Source organism: Rhincodon typus, chromosome 27 (assembly GCF_021869965.1).
Source record: "Rhincodon typus isolate 14 chromosome 27, sRhiTyp1.1, whole genome shotgun sequence".
NCBI lineage: Eukaryota > Metazoa > Chordata > Chondrichthyes > Orectolobiformes > Rhincodontidae > Rhincodon > Rhincodon typus.
This window is the reverse complement of record NC_063358.1, coordinates 30,101,081-30,125,843: the sequence shown is the minus strand read 5'-3', so window position 1 is coordinate 30,125,843 and position 24,763 is coordinate 30,101,081. Positions and strand designations below refer to the sequence as shown.

At 41.3% G+C, this 24,763-nt stretch overlaps 1 protein-coding gene across 1 annotated transcript in view; it reads left to right on the top strand.

Annotated features, from left to right (window-relative positions):
- csmd2 (CUB and Sushi multiple domains 2) overlaps positions 1–24,763 on the top strand; it is a 613,472-nt gene that overhangs the window by 293,400 nt on the left and 295,309 nt on the right. Inside the window, exons 20-21 of the mRNA XM_048612954.1 lie at positions 143–345; positions 11,402–11,593. Coding sequence (XP_048468911.1) covers positions 143–345; positions 11,402–11,593 — 395 coding nt within the window. The remainder of the gene's footprint in view (positions 1–142; positions 346–11,401; positions 11,594–24,763) is intronic.

The following is a 24,763-nucleotide window of genomic DNA, read 5'->3' as shown; positions in this document are numbered from 1 at the left end:
AAGAAATATGCAATTGAATACTACTGAGCAGCAAAGGCTCAGGAAGCAATCTATGACCACATGTGTACTGCACAGTGTGAAAAAGTAGATCAGTGAATCCTCTGAGCTAATATCTCATTTCTCTTTTTGTTTCCTTGTTTAGCATCCATTTTCTAGTTTTCCACACGGAGGCTGTTCATGATGTTCTGAAGGTTTGGGATGGGCCACTGGAGAGTGGCATTCTGCTGAGGGAGATGAGCGGCTCCACACTGCCTCCTGATATCCAGAGCACATTTAACTCCATCACACTGCAGTTTGACACAGACTTCTTCACAAGCAAACAGGGCTTCGCCATTCAGTTCACCAGTACGTGCCAATTTATTGATCTTGTCAGGACCATCACTGAACCCAATGACACTCCTGTTAGGGATAGTTGAAATATTGCCAGGAATGTTGTGCAAAATTTTCATCTGGACATGAAATTAATTTCCGTGGTCAGACAAACTGTAAATGGACTCTGAAGGGACCAGAGTTCGGAGTTGAAATGGTCTTTTATGTTAATTTTTTAAATATTATTATGTGGTTATTTTCGACACAGCCATTTAGAAAGCCTGTGTTTTGCTCTGAGGATTTCTTTGTTTTAAATCAGTTTCAAGGCACACTATTCCCATTTGAAAATAAAAGCCTGTTAATATTTGAATTAGAAACTTGAATTTTAAATATGTCTTTTTTATAGGCTGCAAATTATTCCTGATTGGATTTATGTTTTCTGTTTAATTCAGTAATCATAATAACCAGGTTGATTCAGATTAACTGCCTTCATTTCCTCATTTTATGAGAAGCAAGGAATTTACTTTTGCAGCCTTTAATAAAAAGGTCTGCTGACTCTTTGAAGCAGCATTGATTTGCAATTGCACAACTCATATTTTATTTAGTGTTTTGTAGTGTATGTTTTATATAACTTCAGATTATTTAGGTGTGTAAAAATTTGTTGCTGACACTTTGGACAGCCATTAACATTTGCTATCTAGTTTTCATTGGTATTTACAAATGTAGGAATGTGATGGCCACTTGGCCAATTAGAATGCACTCTTCCAAGTGGGAGCACCCTTCCCATTTTGGCAACCAACAGTAAGTGAAAGTTGGTGATAGGCCCACATCACTGATTTCCTCTCACAGTCCAAAGATGTGCAGGTTAGGTAGATTGGCCATGCTAGAAATTGACCTGTCGTGTGCAGGTTAGGTGGGTTAGCCATAGTAAAGAAAAATCTTCGTGTGGGGTTATAGGGATGGGGCGGGCGTGTGGGTCAGTGTTTGATTCTCTTCAGAGGGTCAGTGCAGACTCGATGGGCCAAATGGCCTCTTTCTGCACTGTAAGGATTCTATGAAATTCTTTGGGAGAGTATTAATTATCATTTAAAAAGATGTGTGGTCCCGTAGGACAGTCCACCCGTATTTATGAAAGGCAGTCATGTGAGATTAGCTAAGGGAATACATATATGGCTAGCTTTAAGTGTTTGTGGAGATAATGATGAGTACTGATAGGGTAGTGCATTTGATGTGCTCTACATCAATTTTTAGCAAGACTTTTCATAAACATGGCAGATTGACCAGAAATGTAAACAACCAAAGGATGCTAGAGAAAAGAGATAGTAGGAACTGCAGATGCTGGAGAATCCGAGACAACAAGGTGCAGGGCTGGATGAACACAGCAGGCCAAGCAGCATCATAGGAACAGAAAGGCTGACGTTTCGGGCCTAGACCCTTCATCAGAAAAGGGGGAGGGGAAGAGGGTTCTGAAATAAATAGGGAGAGAGTGGGAGGCGGATAGGAGATGGATAGAGGAGAGGATAGGTGGAGAGGAAACAAACAGGTCGAAGAGACGGGGATGGGGCCAGTAAAGGTGAGTGTAGGTGGGAAGTTAGGGAGGGGATAGGTCAGTCCAGGGAGGACGGACAGGTCAAGGGGGCGGGATGAGGTTAGTAGGGAGGAGATGGGGGGGCGGCTTGAGGTGGGAGGAGGGGATGGGTGGGAGGAAGAACAGGTTAGGGAGGCGGGGACGAGCTGGACTGGTTTTGGGATGCGGTAGGGGGAGGGGAGATTTTGAAGCTTGTGAAATCCATATTGATATCATTGGGCTGCAGGGTTCCCAAGTGGAATATGAGTTGCTGTTCCTGCAACCTTCGGGTGGCATCGTTGTGGCACTGCAGGAGGCCCAGGATGGACATGTCGTCTGAGGGATGGGAGGGGGAGTTGAAATGGTTCGCGACTGGGAGTTGCAGTTGTTTATTGCGAACCGAGCGTAGGTGTTCTGCAAAGCGGTCCCCGAGCCTCCGCTTGGTTTCCCCGATGTCGAGGAGGCCACACCGGATACAGCGGATGCAGTATACCACATTAGCAGATGTGCAGGTGAACATCTGCTTGATGTGGAAAGTTTTCTTGGGGCCTGGGATGGGGGTGAGGGAGGAGGTATGGGGGCAGGTGTAGCACTTCCTGTGGTTACAGGGAAAAGTGCCGGGTGTGGTGGGGCTGGAGGGGAGTGTGGAGCGGACAAGGGAGTCACGGAGAGAGTGGTCCCTCCAGAAAGCAGATAAGGGTGGGGAGGGAAAGATGTCTTTGGTGGTGGGGTCGGATTGCAGATGGCGGAAGTGTCGAAAGATGGTGCGTTGGATCCGGAGGTTGGTGGGGTGGTACGTGAGGACGAGGGGGATTCTTTTTTGATTCTTATTGCGTGGACGGGGTGTGAGGGATGAGTTGCGGGAGATGTGGGAGACACGGTTGAGGGCGTTCTCGACCACTGAGGGGGGGAAGTTACGGTCCTTGAAAAACGAGGACAACTGAGATGTACGGGAATGGAATGCCTCATCCTGGGAGCAGATGCGGCGCAGGCGAAGGAATTGCGAATAGGGGATAGCATTTTTGCAGGAAGGTGGGTGGGAGGAGGAGTATTCTAGGTAGCTGTGGGAGTCGGTGGGCCCACCCACGGCCTCCAACCTCATCGTTCCCCAACCTCACACTGCCCGTTTCTATCTCCTTCCCAAAATCCACAAACCTGAATGGCCTGGTCGACCCATTGTCTCCGCCTGCTCCTGCCCCACCGAACTGATCTCCAACTATCTGGACTCCATTTTCTCCCCCTTGGTCCAGGAACTCCCTACCTATGTCCGTGACACCACCCACTCCCTCCACCTCCTCCAGAACTTTCAATTCCCCGGTCCCCAACACCTCATCTTTACCATGGACGTCCAGTCCCTCTACACCTGCATTCCCCATGCAGATGGCCTAAGGGCCCTCCGCTTCTTCCTGTCCCGCAGGCCCGACCAGTGACCTCCACTGACACCCTCATCCACTTAGCCGAACTCGTCCTCACCCTCAACAATTTCTTTTTCAATTCCTCCCACTTCCTACAGACAAAGGGGGTCGCCATGTGTACCCGCATGGGCCCAAGCTATGCCTGCCTCTTTGTAGGTTACGTGGAACAATCCCTCTTCCGTACCTACACCGGCCCTAAACCCCACCTCTTCCTCCGTTACATTGATGACGGTATCAGCGCCGCCTCGTGCTCCCACGAGGAGCTCGAACAGTTCATCCACTTCACCAACACCTTCCACCCCAACCTTAAGTTTACCTGGACCATCTCTAATACCTCTCTCCCCTTTCTGCTCCTATGATGCTGCTTGGCCTGCTGTGTTCATCCAGCTCTACACCTTGTTATCTCGGATGCTAGAGAAAAGGCAAGTTGGATTTAAAATTGACTGTGTGTTAGGAACCAAAAAGAAATATTTCAATCATGGAATGTTGGCTGGAAGGTTGGAGTGCTACATGGTCCCTTACTTTTTCTTGTGATAGTCCTCAATGACTTAGACTTAAATGTTGGGACAGAATTAAAAAAGATGATCCAAAAATTGACCGTATGATTGATAATGAGAATGTAAGATCTGAACTGCAGAAAGCTATCAATGGACTGGTCAAATAGGTGGAAAAATTGCAAGCTGAATTTGATCCAGAGAAGCAGGAGGTAATGCATTTGAAAGGGCAAGCAATTGGGTTAGGGAAGGGAAGACACAGTCCAGGGGAGGACTCTGAGAAGAGTCAGGAACAGAATGACATTAGAATGCATGTTCACAGATCCCTGGAGGAATGGGACACGCGGATAAGATAGCTGACAAGACATACTGGAATACTTTCCTTTAACAGTTTCTACGTAGAATATAAGGATAGGATTGTTATACTAAAAAGTGTAACACATTGGTTAGGCCATAGATTGTTATGTATAGTTCTGTTCATGAATTACAGAAAACACGTGTTTGCACGAGAGTTGAGATAAGAACTTAAGGAGAAGATTGCTGACATTGGAGAATTTTAGCAATGAGTAATTATGGTACAGACTGAGGTCCTTTAAAGTAAAGGAGAGTGAGGGGAGATTTAGTTGAGCTGTGTAGCATTATGAAGGTTTAAATAGTGCTATATCCCTTAGCCAGAAAGGTCAATAACCAGCAGATATTGATTTAATGTAAATGGTAAAGGATTAGACGGAGTTGAGGAGAAGTGCTTTTCACTTGAAGAGTGTTGAGGGTCTGGAAAACTACATGTAAAAATGAGACAGAAACCCAGAAAGTCTACTCCATTTAAAAGCACCTAAATGTATACTTTAAACATATACAAGGCTACAGAATATGAACTGGAAATTGGGGTGGACGTAGATCATTATTTTTCATGGACGCAGTGGGCTGAATAGCTTCATTCATATCTTCTGAAATCCTCTGATTCTGTGGTTAGCTGATTAGTGTCTCTGTGAATTCTTGGATTGTTGACAGGCCCAAGGAAATATTAAGCTATAGGACAAACTATTGCTCCAGTAAGATTTTCAACACACAGTTTGCACTGCAGTCGGAGTTAATCCATTTGGTCTGCATGTGTTTTGCCTGTTGCAGATGCCTTGCATTCCTCACACTTTAAAGACCAGTTTTGGTTTATTGCTCCTCCTGTGCGGTACAAACATGAGTGTGTCCTTACTGTTCAACAACTGAGTCAAAGGTTTGAATTCAAGTCAAAAGCTGTGAAGTTCTCCTCTTTTCATTGTGGTGTTTCTGAAGCAGAGTTTCAATTTGTATGTAATTATTATTTTATTCAGTGTTTTGCAAGGCCTCACTGAAGAGCTGATAATTATGGTAATGACCTGGTGCTTGAGGAGGATAAGCTAATTCTGCAGAATCTGAATCTGGGAGTAGCAATAATTTAGTTTAAAAATTCAAATAGGAATATTAAGCTATTTGGTGCACTAGATTAGGACGTAATTACTTGCAATGTTTTATCAAACGCTTGCATTTGTCAGAATTATTTCAGGTGACACAATTATCGACATGGTAAGCTCATGATTGCACTTTTCAGGAATGCTTTTCACTATTTGTATGACAAATCGATCATCATGAAACTAAATGCTTACTTTAAGAAAAAGTTGTAGTTTTTGCTTGAGCCTTGGAAAGGACAACGAAAGCAAAAGGACAGGACGTGTGAGAAGATTACAATTTTCCTCACTCACTTGATTACAGATTTCATTCAGAATAATTGATCCAATTCAGTTGAACCTGAATTTGCCTAAGTAAGTCTCAACGGAAATACGAATGAATGAGCTTAAAATTGAAGTGTGAGAAAGGCAATATAGTCCAATATGAATCGAAGTGTGTTTTCCTGAAGGAACAGGTTTTAACATTCTGGCACTGGATGAACCATTTGTTATTGCCTGCCCATATAATTGTACAAATTCTCATTTCAAGTGGAACCCTGTTCCACTGTACAAAAATGCGCCTTCCTATTTATAATATGGCTAGTGTCTGGAAGTCAGAAATGAAAACAGAAAATTCTGAAAGTGTTCAGTAGGTCAGGCAGCATCTATGGAAAACCAAAGTCACTGACCAGCAATTAAAGCTCCCCCCTTGGTGACGGGTGGTGGGTGGGGACAATGCCAACGTCTCACCACCACTCCAATGGAGTCATGGGTTGGAAGGCTTGTGGATGCCCTTCCTGTCTCACCACCAATTGAGGTCTTTAAGTGGAAAATTAATAACCATTTGAGGATTTCACCCCAGAAGCAGGAGAACTGCCATGTGGCAAGTCTAAAAATTAAACCCTGGATTGCCTACGGGCCTCCAGAGGATCCCCTGTTCAAAGGTACTTCATGTCTGATTGAGGGACCTGATGTCAAGAAGGGGACACTGAGGTCACACCCCTACCCTTGTTGCCAACTCCATCTCTACAACTACACCATCCTATCCCCACATCTCCCTTCCCCAGTTCCCAACAAATCCCCTCCATCCACCACTCATCCAGACTAGCCTCTAGACAATCTTGGGCCTCAGTTTTGTGAAGTACAGGCAACAGCGCCTGCTTCCCTGGAGGTGCCGCCCAACAATGAAGGTCTGCTGATCAGCCAGTGCCCATCAGCTCTTTGAGGGCACTTCATCAGTCAGAGATCCTAATCCCGGGGAGAGCCCATTCCTGCCCAATATTGTGCATTTTTTGCACTTAATTCAGCAGGCCTTGCCAAAGGAGGTAATTCTGAGCTCTCACTAGCCTTCCACCCAGTGGGAACAACCCCATTTTCCTCCATTAAGCGTCACTCACAGTGTCTGAACCATGATCTTTGATCAGAACTGGAAAAAGTTGAAGATGCAACAGGTTTTCAACAATTACAGAGACAGAAATACGGTGGAGATGAGTATAGAATAAAAAGGAGAAGTCTGAGAAAACATGCCAGACAGTAGAGATTAAATGACATTGAAACATAGAAAATAGGTAAGGAGTAGGCCATTTGGCCCTTAGAGCCTGCACCACCATTGAATGTGATCATGGCTGATCATGCAATTTCAGTATTCCACTCCCACTTTCTCTACATACCCCTTGATCCCTTTAGCCACAAGGACTGCGTCCAGCTCCCTCTTGAATATATCTAATGAACTGGCCCCAGCAGTTTTCTGTGGTAGAGAATTCTGCAGGTTCACACTCTCAGAATGAAGAAATTCTTCCTCATCTCAGTCCTGAATGGATTTCCTCTTATTCTTAGACTGTGTCTCCTCGTTCCGGACTTCCCCAACATTGGGAACGTTCTTCCCATATCTAGCCTGTCCAGTCCCATCAGGATATTATGTTTCTCTGAGATTCCCCCCTCATTCATCTAATAAAAAGGATGATGTTGCAAGGCAAGAGGGACAAGTAAGGACACAGAAAGATGGGCTTAAAAGAAGTGTATGTAGTCATGACACAAGCATTATTCAGCAGCTGCTATCTTTAACAAAAATTGAGGCAGTGATTATAACAATGAAACTGTTAAACTCTGTGTTGAATCTGGAAGATTGTCAAATGCTTAATTGAGAAATGAGATGCTGACTCTTGAACTGAAGTTCAGTTTCTTTGGAACAGTAATGTGAGGCCAAGGACAGGGATAACAAATTGGCAGAAGGTTAGAGATTGTAAATGAAAAGCAATAAGGGCTCAAAAACCTGCTTGCAGATTGAAAAGTTCCACAGCTAATGTCAAATTTGCTGCATCCCCAATATCTATTATCAAGGGAGCCAAATGCTGACAATATGTTTTTACTGAGATGTCACTCACATTTGAAAATAATAGAACAGATGAGTGACTGCTTAGCCTTCTGTGTGAACAGCTTCATAGTACAGCATCACAAGCAGATTAAACCCTTAATTTATTAAAAAAATCCATTTAATTCTACCCTTTGACATTCTCCTTTCCAAGTAGAGATGTTTAGTGAGACTTTGTTTAAAAACTAATATCCATGTCTCAAAGGAAAAGTGCTCTAGAAGTTGGCATTGTTTTCAAAGGTGGAACAATGGTTCTACCACTGATAAAAATAAGCGCCTCACAAGTACCATTTTATTTGAAAATATCTGAAACAGATAGTATAATATATCTAGTGGGGAGTCTTGATGAGCCAAATGGCCTATTCCTGTTCCTTTGTTCCTATGTCTGCTGTCATACTAGGGACTAATATTGAACATAGCAAGCTTAATGGGCTGTAGAAGGGTTCCATCTGGCTGGTTTTTTTCAGGGAGCTTATTGTACTGAGGTCATTCCAAGGCTAAAGAGAGAGGCGAATCTGTCGTCCTACTGTTGAGAAACAACCTTTATTAGCCATTTACGGTTTACACATAAGAGGGTAGGGTAGAGCCTTCCTAGAACTCTGCAGGCTCCATCCCCATTCCAAGAGTCCCTCCTGTCAGTAGGCGACATTGATAATGTATGTTGTTCATTAGCCTAATGGGACTTATCCATTATCTGACACTTAGGATAAGATGTGGTGGGCTGTAGTTGGAGGCAAGGTGAAGAGGAATAAACTGGTTGCTCTAAGCAGTGTAAGAGATTGTGAACCTAATTATTTGAAACCAACCACATGCAATGCAATGAATCTTCATATTTGATTGTTTAAAAACTTTGGATCTGTATGAGCAAGTTAACCATTTAGAAGTATTAAAGTTATACATTTGCAGTACAAGAGGAAGGTAACGAACAGGAAGCTGAATAATAGAAAGCATTTAAGGGGAGAAGTGAGTTTGAAGAATCAGTATCACCAAGCCTGTGTTCCCCACTGGAAACAAGACCTTTTGAAATTACAACATAATTGCACCAATGGTGAGACACTTATTCATTACACAATATGATGACTATACAATGTCATCAATCATGTTCAACCACAAGAATATGTTGGTGCTTAGATACCCAGTGTTAGAGCACTGTTCCTAATAATCTATCATCTTTTCACTATTTTCTCACAGTTGGAAATAATGAACAGTGAGAGAAATCTTTTGCTGCCTATCATCGACTAATGTTCTCTTGTGAAAGTGGACTCAGGAGTCTGTGAGTCGAAGTTCATCCTTCAGTGGTGTTCAGCAGTGTTTCCACGGCAGCTGGTGTACCTGCTCCTGTTGGATATCATATGTAAAGTCAGTTTTATAATGCACTCAGACAGGATGGATTATTAAGAATTACCTGAAGTTGTTTATTTATGACAATCTAATGGGCTCTTGTGCCCATACATCCCTCCAACCAGAGGTAGAACATGAATTAATGACCACTGTAATGCCTGCATTTTTACATGTTGTTAGTAGGAGCTTCCAGGTAGATGAAGAGATTCTCTCCTGCATCTCCTGATATCAGCAGAAGCCAGGAGAAGATAATTCCACTCCCATAACAGCAAGGCAACCTTAGACAACATCAGTAGAGCAATCAAATAAAACCAATGGTGGAGGAGAGGAACCAAGAGACCCCTTGAAGAATAAATTTGAGCATCAAAATGATACTTATGTATAAATCCATTTTGTTGTTGCAGTTAAATCATCAGGAGTGCAGGTTTGGGAGTTGCTCATCCAGATTGTGTAGGAGGTGAATTAGTTAACTGGGGTGATATGATTCAGTAAGTACTTGTTGATGATATTCTCATAATTGGTTACTCATCAACGAAATGATGGTTGGCAAACACATTTTTGTGAAAACTATACCCCTTTAAAAGAAAAAAAGCTTTTTTTCAAGCAGCTGTGTTGATAAATTAAAGTAAGTACGGCCTGTTTCAGTGAATGCTCAGTAAACAATAGAACTGGAGCATTTTGGATAGTTTCCAGTCCAAATGACAGGTCTGCTTTGTGAATTTCTTGCCAAATTGTTGCATCGCTGCAAGTTAAGTCACGCCTGTAGCACAGAGGAAACAAACCAAAGCAATCATTAAATTCACAGTAGTGTGATAAGCGAGACAGCGCCTTACCAAAAAAAGTGTATATAATCATTTTTATTGTGTTCCTGACAATGCTGTGCTTGCATTATGTACACCAGCTGTGCTTGAATTCAAAGATGAACCATGTCTAGCACTTGTATTTATTTACCTGTGAAATTTAGCCAATAGGGAAGCAGCTGCATGTTTCTTAAGTAGTGGCTTTAAAAATCCACAAGTAACTCTGGCAACGTAAGACTTGGGAAGCACAAACTGTAATCTGAAATTGTGTGTGTAATACAATCCTCATTGGCACAGAGTGAGAGGTGAAAAGCATTTTTCCATTGTATAACCTGCCTTTATTTCCTTGATGTGGAGATGCCGGTGTTAACTGGGGTGGACAAGATCAGAAATCACATGATACCAGGTTATAGTCCAACAGGTTTATTTGAACACACAAGCTTTTGGAGCCTCATTCCTTCTTCAGGTGTTAGTGAGAGAGGTAGTATCAGACACAGAATTTATAAGTAAAAGATCAAAGTGTCACACCACTGATGAGGATGTATTAAACAAACCTAAGATGCTGTTAAATCTTTAATCAGTTAGAAGGTTTTAATTGATTAATATGTATATGTAAATTCCTGAATTCCTTTGAAGTTACTGTTCTGAGAGAACTAAAAGTGTTATCAGTGTAAAGAAGAGGTGACATTTTAGGTCAGACAATGCATGTTTGGTATGAAGTCTTATTTAGAAACTGTTTGTGCTTTGGTTTGGAGTCAGACTGGTTTTATTTCTAAAGTGGGAATTCATAAAACACCACATTGACTGACTGTCTATAAAATGTGTGCTTTTTGAACAAAATAGAATCAAAATAGAATACCTGCAAATAAAAATTCAGTCCATAGAGTCACATGTGTGCATGCACTTGAGAGAGAGAAAGAGAGAGACTTGCCACAAATTTTCCAACAGAAAACCATATACAGGAAGGCTCAGAAAAAAAAAAATTACGTACGTATATGGAAGTATTCGGGCTGAAATACTTCCAGGGTTTAAAGATTGTACAATAATCACTTAGCAATTCCCCTAAAACCCACAATTTCTACCATGAGAAAGATATGGTGAATAGCTCAGGGAACACCATAATTTCCAAAATCCTCTCTGATGCATATAGTGTACCAACCTCGACTATATCACCATTCCTTCCTAGTTGCTAGGTCATAATCCTGGAACTTTCTACCTTCTAGTTCAAGAAAGTAGCTTGCCACTACCTTCTTGAGGGCAATTAGGATTGAGTACGAAATACTGGCCTTGCCAGCAATGCTAATAAATCAGGAATAAATAGGAAAAATATTTTAAACATTAACTTATCTTTGCAGACTCCTCAATCAACCATCTCAATCAACTGCTTTTGTCACTCTCACATATCTGCAAGATATATCTTTATGTTTCATGTCAGATTGCAATTAAAAATGTTTTCTACCCCATTATGAACTACCGGGATGTTAAATACCTCGGAATGTCTCAACGTAACAGTACTACTATGCACTCCCACATATTACGACATGGTAAAAGGCATTATCACGCTCAATGGTTGAAATATGAGGACATGCATATGTTGAAGAAGCAGTAGTGTGGGCTAAGAGGATCTGCAGGAACTTTAAACTTATTTTTGCTGTGATCTTTAACCATTGCACACTGTTACAGTTTCCAGAGCTACATCATGCAATGATCCCGGGGTTCCTCAGAATGGCACTCGAAGTGGAGACAGCAGAGAGCCTCAAGATTCAGTTGTGTTTCAATGTGACCCTGGATATGTCCTACAAGGAACAGCTACCATCATGTGTGTCCAGATTGACAATAGATTCTTCTGGCAGCCTGATCCACCCACTTGCATAGGTATTGATTTTCCTGTCTTGTAGCTAAGCGGATGCTGTGTTTTTCAGACTGTATGGAGCATTTTTTAAGACTATTTTTAACACCGTCCTTGAGATCGGTTACTGAAAAGGTGCACGAGGTAACTAAACAGAGGTTCTGTTTTTAAAACTAACACTATATTTCATCAAGTTGATTCTTTTTTGAAGAAATTTATCTAATGATAAAGCCAATAAGTTGAAATGATTTTGGCAAAATCAACACAACTGTTAAAAGGGACATTACACTGCTGAGCAAACTGCACCTATTAACTGATTGTTCTTATCAAGCAAACTGTGTTCTATTCATAATGACCAAATCTCTTTAGGTGAGCTTTCTTGTTAATAACATCCCTGTTAAATTCCACATATCAAATTGAAATTGAATTAGAAAATAACTTATCCTTCTCTTTCTGTAATCATGCCTGTCTTCTGTCCAGTCCACCCACTGTTTATGGATTATATTTTTCACCCACCTCCGTGTTAATATTGGTGCAGCTAATGGGAATTCACACCTTCCTGTTTGCCTGCTGGCTAGGAATCAATAGTTTCTTCACTTCAGAGACTGATTTGCCAATCTTTGTTTGCTTCATTTTAAAGATTGGATTAGCTTTGGCCTTGTTAGCATGGTTAATTTATTCATTTGTTTGTGTACTTAATTGTAAGCTTAGTAAATTAGGAAACTTCCAGATTCACAAAGGCAGGCCATTGAGTCCAACAAATTTGGTCTCCCATTGAAGCTCTTTATTCTCCTCCAATTGATTGCATTTAACTTTATCTTGAATGATTTGGATTTTGCTTCCATTTAGGACTGAATTGCCTTCTATCGGTGGATGTGAGTGCTTCCCAAATTAATAGTAATCCCACAACGAAAATGGTAACAATGTAGCAAGCGCACAAGATGTGTTCATGTAAAAATATTTATAAAGAGCTCAATTCTAAGATGTATGTCTGGTTAGTCGGATTATGACTGTCTGTCCCAACTGATTTTGGTACGACATAGTTGTGAAATGCAGTGATGCCATTTCATACAACTTCAGTACTGATGCACTTGCTTATCATACTCGTGGGCCAAATCAGTTTGATAATGCTGAATCCTTTCATTCACATCCAACATTAATGGCAACAGCTGACTGGCCACTTTGTTGAAACTGACACAAGTTTTGTGTCTTAGAAATATTAATCAGCAAGCAGGAAACAAGACAAGGGGGTTCCTTAACGATTTTGAATTCTCTTCACACCAACAGTGTATGTACAAATGAGGAAGTTTGGAATGCAAAGGTGGATTAATTTTGCCATAGTCTATTTAACTTAATTGAGTAGCCAAAACTGTATTTAAAAAAAAAACAAAACAAGAACAGTTGAGAAATTTATAGATTTGACATAATCCTTCTTTTCTACTACATCAAGTGCTAAATTGCTGGGCGAGAAGAAATGGGATAGACCATAATTCTATGGAATAGAGAGAGAGACAATTGGAATCCACATGTAAAATGCGTCATGGCTTGTTTTGTATTTTTGTGGGCACTACAACCTAGTTCATTGGCATCAACATTTTTTTGCAATCTTTTAGGATTTGCTTCTTTGCTTTTAATCAAAAATGAGTGTCTTAATTTTTCAAATTTCTTTGTTTAGATTTTGGTTTAGTTCATAAGTTTGCTTTGGAAGTTCCAATGCCATGCAGTAAGTAATATATGAATAATTTGTTAGGTTGAAACCAGGAGTTAAATCGTCCATTGATCTCCCACCTTTTATGCTAGTGCACCCATGCTATTTTGCAAAATTCTGAGTTTTGACTTGCCAGTTAAAAGGCAAAATTGTCATGAATAAAATTGCTTTAAAAAATCTTGTAAGAATTTAGTTGGCTAAATCCGTTGGCTAATTTTAATGAAATGATATCAATTACTTGTGTTTGATCAGGCTACAAATCATGTTCTTTGTTCTTTCTGCATGAAGCAACATGAACAGACTACGCCTTCAAAACATAAAATGCAAACATCTTGATTCTGATATTCCTTGTATACTTCTATGTACATAAGATAGAATTCCTACAGAGTGGAAACGGGCCATTCAGCCCAACAAGTCCACACCACCCCTCACAGTATCCCACCCAGACCCATTCCCTGCTTTCCCATGTCTAACCCACCGAACCTAGACATCCCTGGGCATCATGGATAATTTAGCATGGCCAATCCACCTACCCTGCGCATCTTTGGACTGTAGGAGGAAACTGGAGCACCCAAAAGAAACCCACGCAGACACGGGGAGAATGTAAGGGGAGAACATCTCCTGTAGTTTCTGTTTTCACTCTACACGGTCATCCTGGGAGTATCCCAATCACCTTTCTTCAGTCACCATCTCATCCCTAATCTACATGCTGTTCTGTGGCAGCTTTGTTCGTTTTCACATGAATCCCAATTACACTGTGGTCTCTTTCACTACACCGTTCTTGACTACTTCTTCACAGTCACACTTGTGATTTCCCATTGTATAAGAGCTGCATTTTCTTCCACTAAAGATTGGGAGAACCAGCTCCATCATCTACAGCTCCTATTAAAAACGAGTATAGTTTCACCACTGGTTTCCAACCTTTACTTCAGCGACTGTCTTATATTAAATGAGTGTGTTTGAAACCTTATGTGCGACTTGGCCCTGAACTGAACCTTGAAAGCTATTTCCTGCATGTCATAATGATTACCTCTGTAACACTTTGAATATCTTGTTCCCTAATGAAACTCTCAAGTTTGACCTCCAAATTTGCATATTCTAATATTTTCCTGGTGATACACCCATCTACACCCTCTAAAATTGCAGTTTATCCAGGACTCTGCTATTAATATTCTCTCACACATCCTCTTATCCAAAGCTCTTTTTCTTTTCCATTAGTTTTTCGATGTTATTCAATGCATGTAACTGAAAATGTTTTTACTGATGTTCAAATCTTTAATCTATCAATGTCAGTTGTTATTCAGTTGATAACATTGTCAGCTCTTAAACAGATAGTTGTGGATTCAAGTCCCACTCCAAAACTTAGCACAAATTTCAAGACTGATACCCAGTGGAATATTGAGGGCAGGCTTCACAGCTGGAGGTGCAATCTTTCAGCTAAGACCTCACACAAAGGTCTCCCTGCAAGGTAGGAAGGATCCCATGGCACTGTTTTGATGAAAAGCAGAGGAATTATCTCCAGTGTCCTGGATACTGTTTAGCCCTCAATCAGCATACAAAAAACTGTATGTATGCTTATTATCACGTTGCTACTTTTATTTTCTATTTCTTAGGTACCAAATTAAATAATACTTGAAACTATAACTTATGGTGCTGTTGAAAAAAAAGGAATCAATTGACTACAAAGCTGAAGACCCAACAAATAATTTCATACTGAGCCATGCCAGTGTAAATCCTCATCAATTTGGAATTTCCATGTGTGCCTATCCGACTTCTCTACAAACAATATTTGGGTGCTGGTGCAGAGATATCTGCTACCTCAAAAGCTAGGGTAGAAGTCCTTGTCCCAACTCTGTCTGTGTATGACATTAGTAGAATGGGTGGAGCCAATATAACATTGACATTAACCCATTCAGAACCATTATCTTATACAACAGAATCAATTTGGTGCAGGTACGGTACAAGAACTGACCAATTATATGCTCAATGCAGTCAATAAGTGGGAAAGGTGAAAAGGAACAGATTTGCAAGTAAATTCCTTCAGACTCAAACAGCCCTTCCTGTAATCACTGCATCACTTACTTAGTCCCCTTGCACACTGGCACCCTGACCTCTACCCACCTGCCACCCTACTTACCTGGCACACTGGCACCCTATCAAGCTGGCACCCTACTTAACTAACATCTTACCTTGCTGTCACCCTAGCCTGTGTTAGTGTATGTAATTACCATTTGACAGCAGCTGTCAAAGTGGCTGTCGGTATCTTTAAATTTCAAAATACAGTGTTCCATTGACTGTTCTACACTACGAGAAAACTGTCAGAATAGAAATATGGCTCCACATTTTTGAAAGTGCTTGGAGTGGCAATCTGCAAGGGACCACCACTCCTTCGAAATCCAGCCCCATATTTATAATATATTCCCCATTCAAACACTTTGCAGATTATTGCACAAACAACATGGATTACCAGAATGAATACAGCACAGAAGGGAGCTGTAAATAAGATATTATCATCCATGCCTTTATTGCACAACATTTTCAAATGTTTCTTACTGATTTGATGTGTTATCTTGCAATTGCATTTAATCACTTAGCTTTTCCACGTTGGCTTGACTGTATAATATTTACTATCTTCTGAGAAAATTGTAGCCAACTTGTGATTGCCAAAGCATCATATACAATAATTGGAGGGACAATTCTCATCCCATGTCCTGTTGTTCTACACACAGCACATACAGGTTTTGTTTCATTGGAGATGTGATCTAAGTTATACAAGACACAGTTGTTGAGAGAAATGCATGACTTACACAATGAACCAAGTTGGAAAGAATATGTGTGCTGCACCATGTCCATTCTCATTGCATACAGAATGACTACTCATCTTCCCTGAAACAGGATGTCATGCTGGATATTAAGATCATTTATAAAATAGAATAATTAAATCATGGAGCTTACTACTGCTGTTTGCTGGATGGTCAATCATTCAAGATAGGTTCTTCAGAATGTGAAGCCTTTCATTTCTTGCATTATGTGGCTTAATATCTCACATCCAATGTTCAACAGTCAGCAAGTTTTCTATCATCTTGACTGTCGCTGATTTTTAACTGTCGCTTGTCCTTGGAGCTTAAAAACAAATATGTTATGTTTATGTTAGTGGCAAGTTGCATCCATTTTCTTCACAGATAAACAACAAATGGCTGAACTCTTGAGAACTTTGTTTCTAGCTTTTCTTGGAGTATAATGAAATTGTTTCTTTCTTCTTCAAATAATTTCTAACAACTCTAACATCATCCGTCTCTACAGTCCCTGGCCTACTACAAGTTAATTGGCAGAATGTTATGAGCCCAACCTGCACTCGCTGTGGAATCATGACAGTGCTGAAAAAAACTCAGTAGGTCTGGCGCATCTATGCACATAGAAACAGAGGCAGTGTGTGGAATCCCAGAGGGGCTTGAACCACATGGGCTATTGCGAGAATTCTAGGATAATCACGAGAAGTTGGGCGAGGGTTTTCTGCACAGCATATTGAGAGCAACTTGTTGCATTTTCAGAGTTCCAGGCATTCCAGGCAAGAATCTTGTGCAGGTCCCTATTTCATCACCAGCCATGAGGAAATATATGTCATCGATTTCCGACATGAGAGACAGACCGGGCTCCTGGAGAATTAAGCTCGCTGCTTGCTCCTCCAGGCTGTGAACCTGGATACATGGCAACAATGTCTCAGGGCAACTACCATCCTCAATCCACCCGTCCACAGACTATTGCATCTTACAGCTGCCAGCATCTCAAAACCCTCATGCCACCACACCCACCAACATGCGGGATGCTGCTGCACTTTGGAAACTTATGTTGAAGTGCTGCTACAAGGACACCTGCATGCAGGTACAGGCACCCAGCTCTCACACTGGACCAGGCTGCTTATCAGGGCTGTTCGCTTGCTCTATTACTGCTCACTCATTCTGAGCCTATCTGGATTTTGCCACCATCCTTGCCCTATCTTTTTGCCCCCATTCAAAGCTATCTTGACTTGTCATTTAACAGAGTCAGAAGCAGGAGGCTTACAATGATTGTCATCAGTCTTCACACAAGTCAAAGAAGATAGCTTTCAGTCAGGGGTCCCAGCACACTAAATCAAGGGCAGCCTCCAATATCAGACCAAAGGCTTGAATGGGATCACTTGGCCACTCAGGGTGGTTAGGGCAGGTTTCTCTCATGGGGATGAGGAAACAAATATTGGGCAGCTCACCACCCATGTGGCTTTTATTTTGCACTCTTGTGGGTTGTTTTCTCTCAGACTGAAAGAAAGGGCGTATCGAGGGAGGAGAAAGAGGACAAAGCTGCTGTTAGTAAAGATGTTGCTGCGGGGAAGCTGGTGAGGTGGCCCGTATGAATCATTAGGTAATCCAGAGGCCATGCACGGTTAGGATGGAGGAGATTTGGAGTAGGTGAGTGCAAGTGAAGGAAGATGTTACATGTAATATTGAGAGAGGTACACCATGAGCTTTGTTGGGAGGTTGGTGCAGTAACAGAGGGGGAATGTGTGTAAGTTAGCAGAGAGCAGAATGTGTCATTTGCCCTGGCACAGTGGAGAAGGTCATTAACTTTCTTTCTTCTCTGCTGGGTATTCCTCCAGATAGCTGAATCCATATTGACCTGGGTGACATCCACAAACCAGGCTGGTTAGGCTTTGATGGTGTGGGATCCTCAGGCAGAGAATGTCCCTGTTTAAAAGAACAAAGAGAAGGACAAAAGAGAAGTACAGCACAGGAACAGGCCCTTCGGCCGTCCAAGCCTGTGCCAATCGTCATGCCCTGACTAAACTCAAAAACAAACCTTCTGCCTTTATTCAATCTGTATCCCTCTACTCCCTCCCTATTCATGTAACCATCCAGATGCCTCTTTAATGTCGCCAATGTGCCTGCTTCCACCACCTCCTCTGGCAGTGTATTCCAGGTTCCTAGCACACTCTGCATGAAAAACGTCCCTCGCACATCTCCCTTAAACTTTCCACCTCTCACCTTGAACCTGTGTACCCTTGTAATTGAAACTTCAACCCTGGGAAAAAAAACCTCTGACTATCCACCCTATCTATGCCTTTCATAATTTTGTAGATCTCTATTAAGTCTCCTTTCAGCTGCTGTCTTTCCAGTGAAAACAATCCTAGTCTTTTTAACCTTTACTCATACCCAATGCCCTCGAGACCGAGCAACATCCCAGTGAACCTTCTCTGTACTCTCTCCAAAGTGCCCACATCTTTCTGGTAATGTGGCGACCGAAACTGCACATCATGCTCTAAATGCAGCCTAACAAGGCTTTTATATAGCTGTAATATTGTTTGCCAAGTCTTGTGCTCCATGTTCAGTATCATGTCGTCCACCAGCTCCTCCAAGTGCCTGTCTGCAAAGCAGGGAGCCAAGTTCCCCTTATCTGTCATGTTCAGGTTAAATGTCAGGAAGCATGCTCTAGCTGTGCATCCCGAGATGCACTATGTCCTTTTTAAGATGACAGAGTCAGCATGAATGCTGATCTCTTCTGATTCGCAACTTTTTCTAGAGATAGCAAGATTGTAGAATTGTGCTAGCACCAGGTGAGGGGTCACCAGGGCGTGCAAGAGGTAGTTCATGAGGTGAGTTTAGAAGAATATGGTGAGAACTCACATTAGGCCTGCTGGAGAGAAACTGTCTCATGAAACTCAAGGAAATTAACACTGAGTAAAATGTAGTTAGCCCAAAGTTTCTTCTCCAAACTGACTCTTCAGTCACTATGTTGAAACTTTTCCTGTAATGAACAAAGCAAAATTAATGTAATTAACGTTTGAGTTAACAGGCAGATAATGGCAAACAAGAAGTTGATGGTGCTTTGGACTAATTATCATAAACACTACTGACTCACATAGTTTTCTTTGTCCTTCAAGCCAAAGATAACCATATTCATCATCTGGGTCTATGCTGTGGTTCTGGTGGGTGCATAGGTGACTGCATAGGTCAATCTGTACTCAGAGAACCACCTGCAAATGAGACAGGATCCAGCAAATGACTGAATTTTGAACAAGTTGCTGCTTCAGTATTTCCTGTGCTTGCTTTTGAAAGAGGGCATACTCTTTATGTAGTTGTGCAAGTTCAGCGATGCTGTGTGAACATCTCTCTGTCAAAGGCAGTATCTAAACTCCGAAATGAAGGTTTCCAAGTGTCCTTGTAGTGCTTCCTTTGACCACCATGTGAAGGCAACCCAGACTCAGTCTATCTATAGAGGTAACAAGGTGTAGAGCTGGATGAACACAGCAGGCCAAGCAGCATCAGAGGAGCAGGAAAGCTGACGTTTCGGGCCTAGACCCTTCTTCAGAAATTCTGATTTCTGAAGAAGGGTCTAGGCCCGAAATGTCAGCCTTCCTGCTTCTCTGATGCTGCTTGGCATACTGTGTTCATCCAGCTCTACACCTTGTTATCTCAGATTCTCCAGCATCTGCAGTTCCTACTATCTCTATCTATAGAGGGTTTGCTTTGGTGAGTGAGTGTCTGGTACTCTGGCCACCAGATCAACTCAGTTGTGACTGTTACGGTGTGATGAGGATATTTGCAGGCCAGCTCAGGCCTCCGTGTCTGATATTCTGCCCTGCCATCTGATCTCCAAGAGTTTCTGAAGGTGGATCAACTGAAAGTGATTGAACTTCTTGGCATGATGCTGGCACACATAGGAATAGAGCAGAGAAAGAAGGACAATTCTCCAGATGCTTGTTAACTTCTTCTGTAGCACTGCCTTTTGGATAGGTACGTCTCTGCTGTTGCATGTGAACTATGTTTTGAGTTTTATCTGATCCAACTGCATTCTTGTGGTGCGCTCCACCTATCCAGGATAGTTTTTTTTTGTTAAATCTAACCCTGTTTTGCTGAATAGTCTCTGCCTCAAGTTATCAAAGCTCTGAGCAGCTTTGTGCCTGAGGGCTTCTGAATCTCAGCATTACATCCAGTGGGCTTTAGAAGCTGAACTCTGTGTGAGGAACAGCTATGCAGTGAGAATTTCCTCTGAGGGGCCAATTAATGGCCACGGGGCAGTGTTGCTGCTCAATTAAAGATGTCAGGCAGGCTCCCAAAGGTGGAGGGCCAATCAATCGCCTTTCATCTTGAAATCAGCAGCAGGATGCCCTGACAGTTAAACAACGGACAGGGTACTGTAAAATGGAAATGCTATTACTTCAACTTCTTCCACTTTTAAACTCGAAGTGGTCTTTGCATTCGAGTCATAACTGAGATTCCCCTCCAATGGGGTGATGTTTGTCTCCTGCTACACCCAGACCAGGCAAGAAGGGAATCTATTCCTGCTTGCAGCACTGAACCCTTGGTCTGTCCTTGGGAGGCAACCTTCAGGAAGCTAACCTGCCCCCTGCTCCTTTCGGAACCTGGAGATTGACTGAAATACCTCTGTCAGATTCCCTCACTGGGCTACACCACCTCTTTAATTTGGTAACTGGCTACACACCATTTGCCAGCAGATAGTCCTGTTGTCCTCCCACTGTATCCATCCTGTGGGAAAATGGCCCAAGGCTTGACTGAACTTGGAATTTGATGTTCAGACCAGTGGTAAGAAATTGTTTGCATGCCCACTTCTATTCTCACCTGCTGGCTGAGCCTAAAATTCCATCCCTATATATAATCCTGTTTGATTAAATGTTCATACAATTTTAACATTGCAGTTAACTAACATTTTCATTCCTTTTTTCAGCTTCAAAAGCTAAGTTGCTCTCATAGCCCTTGATTACATCCAAAAACAATTTTGCTTATTTGCTTATTTCATCAAATGCATGCATTGCCTTCACTGTTCATGAAATATTGGCGATATAGGCTACACCAGTATTTATTGCCCATCCCTAATTGGTCTTGAGTTAGTAGTGAGTCACTGTCTTGAATTGCTGGAATCCTTGTGGTCTAGGTACACCCACAGTGCTGTTAGAAAGGGAGCTCCATCATGTTGACCCAGTAACTTTGAAGGAATGTCAAAATAGGTCCCAAAAGCGTGAAAGTGCAGAATAAGTTAAAATTTGGAAAATTGAATTTCATACTTTTTCTTCTTGCCCTGTGAGACTTTCGAGGGATATGGATTATTGCTGGTTAAATGGATTTGCCAAACAAATGAGAATGACTTAAGTTACTTGTGGAACAGACGGATGGGCTGAATGGCATACTTTTGTTCCTAATTTCCTATCTCCATGATAGGAAACTTCAAAGATTATAATATAAGTAACTATGTTGGATGCAATAAAAAGCAAAAAAAAAATCCTTGTCATTTTGTACATTTCATGTAAAACTCTTATTTTCAACATTAATAAATATTGTAATACTTTAATATAAATTAATATTTGTGATATCAATTGCTTGCAAAACTGTTGAATCTCCATTGCTTAGGACTTCGAGTGGATTTACCTATTGATAGGCACTTTCCATTATGTTTATCTTAAAATGTCTTTTTTACTCCAACTGAATATCAGTGGTATTTAATAGTTTAAAAAAATTGGCATGTTTCTGTGCTTTCAGTCACAGTTTTCAAGCGTCAAAGTAATTTGTTATCTTTAGTTCAGCGCAAGTCCCCGTGTCCTGCAGTTTTGTTTGTTCACTCCTTCATCTGGAGGGCTTTAGCATCATTTTTTTATCATCAAGGAGAGGGTTGATTCTGTGCCTCAGTACAAGACCACTTTGAGATAAATGGCCGCCTCAGACACTGCTCAATGATGCTGCTGCATACAGTTATGACGGCATTTAGCCAACATACCACATGGTACCACTGCAGGAGTCAATTTGTAAATTGACTTTTGGTTGTTTTCATGTAGCAGTTCATCTAATTGCACCAATGGTCAGGCATAGGTCAGTCAGGAATATTTCAGATTTGATTACGTGTAGTACTTTCTCACTGATGCCCAAAGCAGGGTGTATTAACCTGAATGTGAAGAGTGCCATGACTGCACCAATGCAACATCTCCTCATCTCTCCCAGTCTTGTGAGTGAGGCTGACAATTTAGTAACCGTCAATGCAAAAGTGAGGGTGGATTTGTGCCGTGGGGCACACTGGTAATGGATTGGGATTGCTTGGGTTCATCTGGTTAACATCTGCAACCAACCAAGCTTTTCATCCAATAACCCGAGGTTAGGATGAAGCCAGTGATCAGAGGCAAGCAGACAGTGTCAGTTGCTGTCTGTTTGAATCTGCATTCATTAGGAAATAGGAATTGCTTGTCTATTTGCATGCATGGATGTGTCAGATTAAATTGTCGAATGGCGTTGATTTGCTCATGTTGATTGAATTTAAATGATGATTGTGTATCCTTACATGTAATAAATGAGCTAGCTGAGTTTTTTGGCAAGTAAAATTATTATTGGGAGATATGTTATTTTGAGGAGTGGAAAAACAATTTCTAGATTCCCTTACACATTCCATTGAAATGATTTCAAGATGAGCAGTTGAGAACATGATTGAATAGATTCCTGCTATCTCCATATGAACAGAGTAGTGGCATGTCCAAAATGTACTTAGATAACCTCAAATTAATTTTGATATCTTGACAGAATTTGAGACAATTTAATCTTTTTAAGAATTATGCCTTTTTTTAACGTTCCAAAATGACTTATCCCGCGCCTCACTCAATTGTCACTCAAATATGTCTCAGTCTGTCTGAATTAATACAAGTTGTCATTGCATCGTCATTCTATTAAAAAGTAAACACCATTTACTGAGGAGCAAGCTGTTATTTTTGTTCACTTATTTTCAGCCAAACTGATAGAATTATGTTTCCTGTCCATTAACTGTCTGGATCATTGATGACATAAACTCGTGGACTTTACTGAATTAACAATGTGTAAAGTAGCCATAATTTGACACACAAATGGATAGCTCAGTCTGAGACTTCATGATGTCTGATGTGTCAAGAGGATATATATTAGAGCACTGCAGTAAAGATGCTGTAAAGTGATTGAATAGTTAAAGGACTTTATACCCATGTTTAACATACTATTCTTGGCTTGCAGTAAGTAAAATGTAAAGTGTTTCATTAACCAGAAATGAGAATGTATTTTTTTTAATCAATGTTTTAATAGAATTTGACTTTGGGATTAGTCAGATCATGCAAATTTCCAACCACTGATTGTAATTAAATATATAGATTGGAATAAAGATTAACCAGACCCAGTGCTCCTTTGTGACTCAGCACAATGAAGAAATAAATATCAGAGATTGTGGCTCAGAAAGGTCTCTCTATATTGATTCCCAGCCTGTGTTGAATTATCTGATTTCAGGAATGACAGCAGTATAAATGTTCCCGTTAGTCTCAGTGACACACCACACCCCCAGTCCCCCACCCACACAAGCAAACAGTCTGGCTAAGAATACTACTGGTGTGAAGGAGATGCCAGTCATTGACAGGATCATTGCACGCTAAAGAACCCATGGCTTCAGTACAGGACAGGTGGGAAGATAATTGGTGACACAGAAGGAAATTATAGGTTGAACAGATCCTAATTAGAGTGCCCTTCGCGTCAAATTTCATTTTCCCCAGACTACCAGACCATAGGGCTGCTTTTTCTTAGACAACTGGTGGTCGTTTAACCTGAAGGTCACCATACCTCAGGTAAGGAGAGAGGTTGAGAAGGAGAGTCCTTCATGGTAACCTCAGCTGGTGCAGGAATTGAACCCACACTGTTGGAATTACTCTAAATTGTAAGCCAACTGTCCAGCTAACTGACCCCCCCAATAGTGAATATGCTTGAAAAGTAATTCTTCAGCTGTGAACTATGTTGGAATCATTATAAAGTCTGGAAGGAGCAATATATAAATAAATTCCTTCTTTCCTACATAAGGGGACAATACTGTGTGTTCTAAAGTAACTATTAACTGAATCTTTGCTGGAATTGTCCCAACATATATAGTTTTGCTGCCAGGACTGAAGGACTATGTCTGGCCTCTAGAAGCCCTGGAACAATCCCTACATTGGCATCAAAAGACTCATGATACCACAGTGAACCCAAGCATAACTTCCTTTCTGGTACTCAGACAGTAACTCAGGGCACGACCAGGTCTGGTTGTAAAATAGCACCAGGAAATGAATGGTGGCAATGAGAAATTACTGGATGTACTCCACAAAATAGGTGACAGCCATTTGCTGGTTTATTTTTCAGGGCTTTGACCAATCAGAGTCAAACTGCCTGAAATAACTTAAGGAAAACTTTGCTATTAACTGTCAGTTAAATCATTAAATTTAAGCATTCTCCATGGAAAAAACCTCAAGCAATCAGTCCACTTACCAACCAATCAGCATTGTCCTTTTCTCCTGATAAATGTTGATTTTGCTTGATATTGGTGGTTTTTTCAAAATATCTTAATGAATGCAAGCTGAAAAACTTCAACATAATGTGTCTTTTTTCAGCAGACCAAGTTCTATACTATCTAATGACAACAAAGTGCAGGGCTGGATGAACACAGCAGGCCAAGCAGCATCATAGGAGCA